Source organism: Nanorana parkeri, unplaced genomic scaffold (genome assembly GCF_000935625.1).
Source record: "Nanorana parkeri isolate BGI_ZX_2015 unplaced genomic scaffold, ASM93562v1 scaffold85, whole genome shotgun sequence".
Taxonomy (NCBI): Eukaryota; Metazoa; Chordata; class Amphibia; order Anura; family Dicroglossidae; genus Nanorana; species Nanorana parkeri.
In genome coordinates this window covers 769,837-779,332 of record NW_017306353.1, presented here as the reverse complement: position 1 = coordinate 779,332, position 9,496 = coordinate 769,837, and the positions used below count along the sequence as shown (strand labels likewise).

The window sequence follows — 9,496 nt, the reverse complement described above, 5'->3', positions numbered from 1 at the left end:
TGTACATGGGGACGTGCATGTAGCATTGATGTAGACAAAGTATAACCTTAAGTGAAGATCAATGGACTGTTATTTGAAGAGTTTAATCTTATTGGCAGCTTTAATTTATTTCTATCTTATATATTGCACTAATTGAAAGGACGGAAGGGGCGAGTACATCACTATCCGTTGATAGACTGTCAACTCTGAACTGATTCCGTATTGTCTTAAAAAATATCAAGTCAATGCGCCTTCTTCAAGGAAAGGTTAGAAATATTAGCTAAAAGGTTGTTTATATACCCAGAAAGGGACAGATCTAAAGGGTGGTAACCTAATTTTATTGGGTGCCATCCCTGGAGCACTGGACAAGCCTCCAAGATGATGGAGATACAGATAGACGATGGGGTGGTGTACCAGGATGACTACTGTTCCGGGTCGGTTATGTCGGAACGGGTGTCGGGGCTGGCCAATAGCATCTACAGGGAGTTTGAGCGTCTGATCCAGTGTTATGATGAAGAGGTGGTCAAGGAGCTGATGCCCCTGGTGGTCAATGTGCTGGAGAACCTGGATGCTGTCCTGACCGAGAACCAAGAACATGAGGTGGAATCGGAGCTTCTGAAGGAGGATAACGAACAATTGTTGACGCAGTATGAACGGGAGAAGGCACTCAGGAAGCAGGCGGAAGAGGTGGGTGCAGATCTGCTAATTGACCAAAGTTGTATTATGGCTGCTGAGTCACTGGTCCGCACAGCTTACACTCTACTGTGCTTGCCAGAACTCTCCTGCCTTTGTTGTACATGTTGTGAGTCTATGAACATTTAGGTCAGGCTTTCTCAACCTTTTTACCCCAGAGGAACCCCTAAAATAACTTTTATGTCTAGGAGAACCCCTGTTGGAAATTAATCGGGGGTCAGTAAGAAAAAAGGAACCTTACAGTGGTGGTCAAGAATGCCCCCCTTACAGTGGTGGCCAATGGGAAGAATGTCCCCTTTACAGTAATGGCCAATGGGAAGCATGTCCCTCTTACCAGTGGTGGCTAATGGGAAGAAGGCCCCCATACAGTGCTAGTCAATGGGAAGAATGCCCCCCTTACAGTGGTGGCCATTGGGATGACTGTCCCCCTTGTATACACTATGTTGCCAAAAGTATTGGGACGCCTGCCTTTACATGAACATTAATGGCATCCCAGTCTTAGGCCGTAGGGTTCAGTATTGGGTTTGCCCGCCCTTTAAAGCTATAACAACTTCAACTGTTCTGGGAAGGCGTCCACAAGGTTTAGGAGTGTGTCTATGGGAATGTTTGACATTTGTGAGGTCAGGTACTGATGTTGGACGAGAAGGCTGGGCTCGCAGTCTCCACTCTAATTCATCCCAGAGGTGTTCTATCGGGTAGAGGTCAGGACTCCGTGCAGGCCAGTCAAGTTCCTCCACCCCAAACTCACTCATCTTACTTATGGACCTTGCTTTGTGCACTGGTGTGCAGTTATGTTGGAACAGGAAGGGGCCATCCCCAAACTGTTCCCACAAATTTGGGAGCATGAAATTGTCCAAAATGTCTTGGTGTGCTGATGTCTTAAGAGTTCCCTTCACTGGAACTAAGGGGCCAACCCCACCCCCTGAAAAACAACCTCACACCATAATCCCCCCCCTCCCCCAAACTTTACACTTGGCACAATGCAGTCAGGCAAGTACCGTCCTCCTGGCAACCGGCAAACCCAGACACGTCCATCGGACTTTACACCACTGCATCCGATGCTTTGCATTGCACTTGGTGAAGCTCTCTACACACAGTTGTTGTGCCAATCTGAAGGCCACACGAAGTTTGGAGGTCTGTAGCTATTGACTCTGCAGACACTTGGCGACTTCTGCACACTGTGCGCTTCAGCATGCGCTGACCCCGCTCTGTCATTTTACATGGCCTACCAAGGAAAATCTCCCAACTATTAGAAAGTTTAAAGCTGAACTCTGGCCTTCCCTTCAGTCTTGCACAGTTGTACCGGCTCCTCTCCTGGACTGAAATGTCTTCCTCTGATTTCACTGCACACTGGGAGCTTCTCACAATGTGCATTAGAAGCTGCAGCAAGTCAGATAGAGCCCGCCTCATTTCCTGGCTGGAGTATGTTGGAACAGGAAGGGGCCATCCCCAAACTGTTCCCACAAATTTGGGAGCATGAAATTGTCCAAAATGTCTTGGTGTGCTGATGTCTTAAGAGTTCCCTTCACTGGAACTAAGGGGCCAAGCCCAACCCCTGAAAAACAACCTCACACCATAATCCCCCCCCTCCCCCAAACTTTACACTTGGCACAATGCAGTCAGGCAAGTACCGTCCTCCTGGCAACCGGCAAACCCAGACACGTCCATCGGACTTTACACCACTGCATCCGATGCTTTGCATTGCACTTGGTGAAGCTCTCTACACACAGTTGTTGTGCCAATCTGAAGGCCACACGAAGTTTGGAGGTCTGTAGCTATTGACTCTGCAGACACTTGGCGACTTCTGCACACTGTGCGCTTCAGCATGCGCTGACCCCGCTCTGTCATTTTACATGGCCTACCAAGGAAAATCTCCCAACTATTAGAAAGTTTAAAGCTGAACTCTGGCCTTCCCTTCAGTCTTGCACAGTTGTACCGGCTCCTCTCCTGGACTGAAATGTCTTCCTCTGATTTCACTGCACACTGGGAGCTTCTCACAATGTGCATTAGAAGCTGCAGCAAGTCAGATAGAGCCCGCCTCATTTCCTGGCTGGAGGATGTAATGCAGAGTGCAGGGGTGAGGAGTAAGTATTGCCGAGTGTGGGGGTCATAAATAAGTAAAGCAGATTTCAGGGGTCATGAATAAGTAATGGAGAGTGCAGGGGTCAGGAGTAAGTGATGCAGAGTGCAGTGGTCAAGGCTAAGTAATGCAGAGTGCAGGGGTGAGGAGGATGTCATGCAGAGTGCAAGGGTCAGGGGTATGCCATGCGGAGTGCAAGAATCAGGAGTATGTCATGCAGAGTGCAAGGATCAGAAGTAACAAAGAGTCCATGGGCCAGGAGAAAGTAATGCAGAGTGCAGTGGTCAGGACTAAGCAATGCAGAGAGCAAGGGTCATGAGTATGTCATACAGAGTGCAGGGATTAGAAGTAATGCAGAGTGCAGGGGTCAGGAGAAAGTAATGCAGAGTACAGGGTTCAGGAGTAGTGATGCAGAGTGCAGGGGTCAGCAATAAGTAACAGATAGTGCAGGGGTCAGGCATAAGTAACATAGAGTGCAGGGGTCAGGCATAAGTAACATAGAGTGCAGGGGTCAGAAATAAGTAACATAGAGTGCAGGGGTCAGAACTAAGTAATGCAGAGTGCAGGGCTCAGAAATAAGTAATGCAGAGTGCAGGGCTCAGAAATAAGTAACATAGAGTGCAGGGGTCAGAACTAAGTAATGCAGAGTGCAGGGCTCAGAAATAAGTAACGCAGAGTGCAGGGCTCAGAAATAAGTAACAGAGAGTGCAGGGCTCAGAAATAAGTAATGCACAGTGCAGGAGTCAGGAGTAAGTATACATTTTACACAATTGTGTGCATCTAGCCTTGTGTCAGTTTGAGGAAGGTCCTTTTCTCTTCCAGCGTGACCCTGTGCCCCCAGCTCCATAAAGACATGGTTTGATGAGTTTGGTGTTGAGGACCTTGAATGGCGTCCACCAAGATCCAGACCTAAACCCTATTAAACACATTTGGGATGGAATGGAATGCAGATTGGGAAGCCAGGACTTTTTTTCTACATCAGAACTGTATCTCACAAATGCTTTTAGGCTGAACAGGCACAAGTTCCTACAGAACTCACCAACACCAGAATCTTGTGAAAAGCATTCCTAGAAGAGCAGAAGCTGCTCTAGCTACAGAAAGGGACCCAACACAATGCAGTTGTTAAAGACATGATTTGATGGGTTTGGTGTTGAGAAACTCGAGTGGCCACTAGCCACAGAGAGGGAGCCAACTCCGTATTAATGCCCATGGTTTGGGAAAGGCATGTCCCTACAAGCTCATATGGGTGTCATATAGTTGATTGCCAGGTGTCCACTAACATTTAGCCATATAGTGTACACTTGAGTTAAAATGCCTGTCATGACTGAGGCTTGAGGGACAAAAAATCCAAAATGTTAAGTTGCCATCAGATCAGCAATAGAGGTGAAGTCTTCCAATGGTGATAACTGTCTAAGAGGGCATCACCCTCACTTTGGATATATATCATCTCACTTCCTCTTTTGTCAGAACAGGAAGTAAAGGAATATATACCAAATGGGACAGAGATGGATTTTAACAAATTCCTACTCTATCCAAATAAAAAAAAAATGTTTGGCTTTAGATACAGTATACGTTAAATTCTGATAACATTTTATTTCATGCTTTAAGAAGAATTTACTGCATGTTCTGTTATTGATTTTTTTTTAAAAATAAAGTTTATTGAGTTCAACAACAATCCACATAAAAACATAGCGGGCGAGGGCATACCTTTTCCGCACATATCAATACACAGCCAGCTATTATTGATATTGTATATGTAATAGGCAATTCACCATGATGAACACAGGAGCTGTGGCTCCTTCAAGAGGTACTTCCCATTCAGGAGTATGGGGACAGTGCTATAATAATATTCATATCTGAACAGGTTGATGAGACGATGATTGTGGGATAAGATAATGAGCGTGGTTGAAGCGGCCATTCTCCTCCACATGCCCCGGATGAGGCTTTTCCTCTGCTTTATTCTCAGCATGGCTTCTGTGTGTCAGGAATTGTGTTTTCTTTTCCCTGCACGATTCTGTATTTAAATATTAATTGGCTGGGTAATAATAAGTAAATATCTGGCAGTGCTTGTACATGGAGTAATCCCCTGAAGGACTGGCAGATCTAACCATGTTGGCCAAATCCTAGGCAGGTAATTGGAATGAAATGGGGGATTCTGATGACCCCGGGATGTGCCTAGGAAAGGGGATGGGGAGCTGTGTGCCAGAGTTTAAAGTACATATATAGCCACATTTTTTTAGGTTTGCATATTGATGTTGAGGGTCTAGAACGTCCATTTTTAGTTGTTGCCTGTGTCCCCATTGTTTATCTCTCTGTCTGTCCTGCTGACCATTGTAGGGTTGCCACCTGTCTGGGATTCACCCGGACAGTCCAGTTTTTGAGTCTTGTGTCCGGGTGGCAGGCCAAGTGCCACCCGGACACAAGACACTAGGTGCCGATACCAGCAGTTTAATTTTTTTTTAACAGATGAGGCTGCTGAGGTGCCCAGCAAGCATGGGACCTCAGGCAGCTGCATCTGCTTGAAGCGGCATCCTACTGTGAGCCATGGGCGCCTGTAAACAGGTACTGACCCGCTCATCTTCTCCTCTGTCTTCCTGACACCTCCTGACCCCTGGTGAGACAAAAAAAAAGCTGCGCCGATAGAGTGATCGGGTTTTACTTGAAGAAAAGGTGGCAACCCTAGACCATTGTCTGGGACTGAAACTGAGTGATTATAAAAAAGAAATTGCCACTAGAAGAGATTAAATATTTATATTGGAGTTGTTTTACCTGCCGAAGGGTTTGTATTTCTGTGCATCCAGTCCTGAGATTTGCACAGCTCTGACACAGCACAGCCCTGTGTGGAATGATAGGAGTGAACACGGTACATGTAGGAATTGAGGGACTTCACCAATTAAAATAGACCAGATACAATTTTATTCCGTTAGCCCTCATTCACACCTCTTGCATGGTTTTGCCCATTTTTACGAGTGTAAAATGCGTGTACATACTGTGTAAGCAGATTGTGACACATTTATGTGAATGCACAAATGCAAGTTTTATGCACGTAAAAATGTGCAAAAATCCAGCAAACGCACGTTTTTGAGCGTTTCCACGAAAGTCTATGGGGCCAAGAGGCGCAGAATCTGCCAAAAAGGAGCTCTGTACTTTCTCCAGTCGACGGGCAACATGGCCATAGATTGAAATTAAAGGAGAACTATGAGGTGAGTGCTTTACACTCACCTCATAGTTCTAGCTGACCTGTGACAATGAGACTGTCACAGGTTGGCTCAGTAGATCGGGAGGTGAGCGAGCACATACAGGCGTTCGCTCACTTCTCGATCCTGTCACGGCTCTCTGCCATGGCAGGGGAGGGGCTGGATTCCCCCCTCCCTGCTCCGATCCACCAGCGCTGACTGGCGGAACGGACGGGGGTGGGTACAATCCAAATCAAAACGGTACGATCACCTAACCAAAACACACTAGCACCTGAAATGTGATGCACACACATTTAAAAATCAGGAATAAAATTCTCCTTGAAACAACATATGTCAGATCGAGGACCTGACACAGGGAAGGAGCCAATCGATGGCCTGAAAACGCTCTGACAACTTCTATTGTCTACAAACGATCAAAATCTCCCCTTAGCGGGAATACAGTCTATCAAAAGAGCTACTATGTAATACTCCACACTGAATACAGGCATATCTAAATCAAGCAAGGTGGCGAGTAGTAAGCCACATAAGTCCACAAATGAATGTGATACAGTATATGACAAGCCTGGGATCAATGCTTATCCACCTGGAGTATGTACCATTGCAATCTAAAAGCTGTTACCCCAAAAGGTCTTGATAAAAAGGTGCCGAAATAAATAGGGTCTATATTCACCATCCAGAACCAAATGGAATTACAGTCAGTTCATTTTTGTGATTTTAATGGTGCTGTTAGATGTTTGGTGGTGCTTTGATATGTATTAATAAAGTTTTTGTACGATTTTCTAATTTGGTCTGTCCCGATCCTTAGTTAACCCTTAGGGTGCCCACGTACCCTACGATAATCGTACGATAATCGCGGGAAATCCCGCGATCCTACGATTATCGTAAGGTGTGTGGAAGCCGTGCGACCTCTACTACTGTAAGGTCGCACGACTTTTAACTTACGAACATGTTCGAAAACCCGCCGAGCATCGTACGATGTTCGGCGGGTGTGTAGCATGTTCGTAAGATAATAGCCGGACGGGCCGGTGTGCGCAAGCGCACACTGCCCGCTCAGCATTGCGGTCATCGAAAGCCTGCCCCTCAGGGGGGCGCGGGTTGCGATCATCGCAAGTACTAGCAGAAAAAGCGCTACAAAATGCTGATTGTGAATGAGGGCTTAGGGTCAGGGCACTGATGGAAAGCAGAGGGTTTTTTTTGGCGGAAGAGGCATACAAAGTCCTTCTGCCAAAAACAGCCCCTTACATACAGTATGCCGGGAAGGAGCCGGAGCGTACACTTCATGATGCATGTGCCATACAGCGCACACAAAATGAAATACTGACCAGAGGTGACAGGCAGTTGTGCGATGTAACTTCTGTATGCATGCATGGAGGTACATCATCAGAGGAATCCCAATTACTGACTAGGATGAAGGGGGACCTGGAAGTAGCAGTGGAGTAGATGGCAGTGACAGGGGACAGGGCAGTGACTAACAGCCTCGGTCAGTGCTGGAAGAAGGCACACTTGTAAGGTAAGTATGCCATAATGTGCAGGCATGCTGTGCACACTCACTTACACATTATGGCAGGAGTGTGGCCACCTGTGTGCTTGTCTGTGTGCTCACCTGTTTGCTTCAGTTCATAAGATTACTACCAATGACACATCAAGGGGATGATTTATAAACTGTTCACACAGCGAACAGCTATACGAACGAGATTTGCTGCACATTATGACCACTAGGTGGAGCCAAGGTGCATAGGAATTTCCTCGGCTCCATCTAGGGGCCATAATGTGCTGCAAATTTCTTTTGCATAGCTGTTCGCTGTGTGAACAGTTTCTAACTTCCTCTTTGGCCTTTCTCAGCAGTCCCAGAGAGAGGCCTATTTACATCAATAAACAGTGAATGCAACGCATGACAACCTGCACTACCAGTCTTTCTTTAGTCTTCTCGGGTGTGTGGGACTGGGAGTAATTCAACCTGGAAGACTCAGGACATCTTGTGGTGAAAAAGAAGTACTACGGGGGACACCTCATGATTGAAGGTAAGTATTGCAACCCCGGCTTTTTTATATTGGTCCCAGGACACATAGAAATTACCTCTATCTATCTATCTATCTATCTATCTATCTATCTATCTATCTGTCTGTCTGTCTGTCTGTCTGTCTGTCTGTCTGTCTGTCTACACTACATACTGTATATATCACTCCTCTGTTGCTGCATTTAATAAGATAAATGATAAGACATGATGAGCCATTTGATTCTATAATGATCCTCCGACTGGGTTTCCTTCCAAGTCTGTTGTGCATGGTCTGTGTATAACAGGAGGTCTGGTGGATGTACATTGTATAGATTCGTTTTTCAGTAGGAAGTGATGCACCACCTGCTGCAGAGCATTCTGGGAGTGAAAGGGTTGCTGAGAGCCATGATGTAATATGATACAATGAGAATAATGGATGAAGGTCGATGCGTCAGTCCCTGGGGACCCTCTGGGCTGGGTCTGTGCATTGATCTACTATAGAGCTGCAGATTTCCAGAGGATCAGTCCCGAAGCCATTGTGTTGGAGAAAGCAAAATCCGGATACAATTTTCTTCATGTGGATGATTCTCAGTTCAGTTTAATTGCCTCCGACCCTCTCCAAATATTGAGGTTTCAGAATAAAACTACATTTTACATTCTAATATTAATAGTAAATCATCATAATGTTTAAATATATGTAAACCAAATGACTAATATCTCATATAAGCTTTAACATGGTCATTTCAATACTTTTTAATTGGCAGTTTTTATTACAATAATCCCTGGTGATCCTGCCATGAAAGTCCTTGCTCAGGCACTTCCTGTGACGGTGTTCTGTTCCTGTTGTGCTCATGCGTTGTCATCCTGTGACACATTCCCCCAATGGAGACAAGTGGCCTTTCCAACTCAGAGCCATGTTTTTGTACAGATAGATACATAAACACGCACACTCTTAGGCTCCATTCACACATCGCTACCACTATGTGTAAACGGAGCCTTATTGCTCAAGTATGCTCATCTGTGCTCTCATAAGAAACCCCAATACTTAAAGCATGACTCTTTTCAGTGCACCAGTGTGTTAAAATGTTGGTGTGTTGGGGAGCAAATTTTCCACACATTGCAGTTAATCTCAGTAAAACCAGAGAGCAGTGGAGCAACTATTGCCATAGCGACGCAGGTGGCCTCTATGGGGCCCAAGGCACAGGGGGGCCCATCCAAGACAAGGAACAAAGGGGTCCCTCTGATGCCATGCGGGCCGCTGTGAGGAGGAACACGCCGCTGTCCAGATCACTGACAACCTGTCAGTGATCTGTGCAGTGGCTCATTCCTCCTCACAGCCGCTGCAGAGTCAGTGACAGCCTGTAGCTTGCGGTGGAGGAGGCCGGGGCCCATCGGCGGCGGTGCAGGAGGAAGAGGCCTTACCTGGCGGCGGCTGAGGAGGAGGCAGGGCCCGGCGGTTGAGAAGGCTGACAGCGGATCGGGGCTGACAGGTAAGAGGTGTGCAGGGGGGTGACCAGCCCATCTGAGACCCTCCAGAGCCCACCATAGAGA

General features: G+C 46.5%; 1 protein-coding gene across 6 annotated transcripts in view; it reads left to right on the top strand.

Annotated features, from left to right (window-relative positions):
* The first annotated feature begins 242 nt into the window (after positions 1 to 242).
* Positions 243 to 9,496, top strand: part of MAPK8IP3 (mitogen-activated protein kinase 8 interacting protein 3) — a 79,567-nt gene continuing 70,313 nt past the window's right edge. For all 6 annotated transcript variants that reach the window (XM_018552362.1, XM_018552360.1, XM_018552363.1 and 3 more), the window contains exon 1: positions 243 to 666. In XM_018552362.1, coding sequence (XP_018407864.1) covers positions 358 to 666 — 309 coding nt within the window. In that variant the 5' untranslated portion in view covers positions 243 to 357. The remainder of the gene's footprint in view (positions 667 to 9,496) is intronic.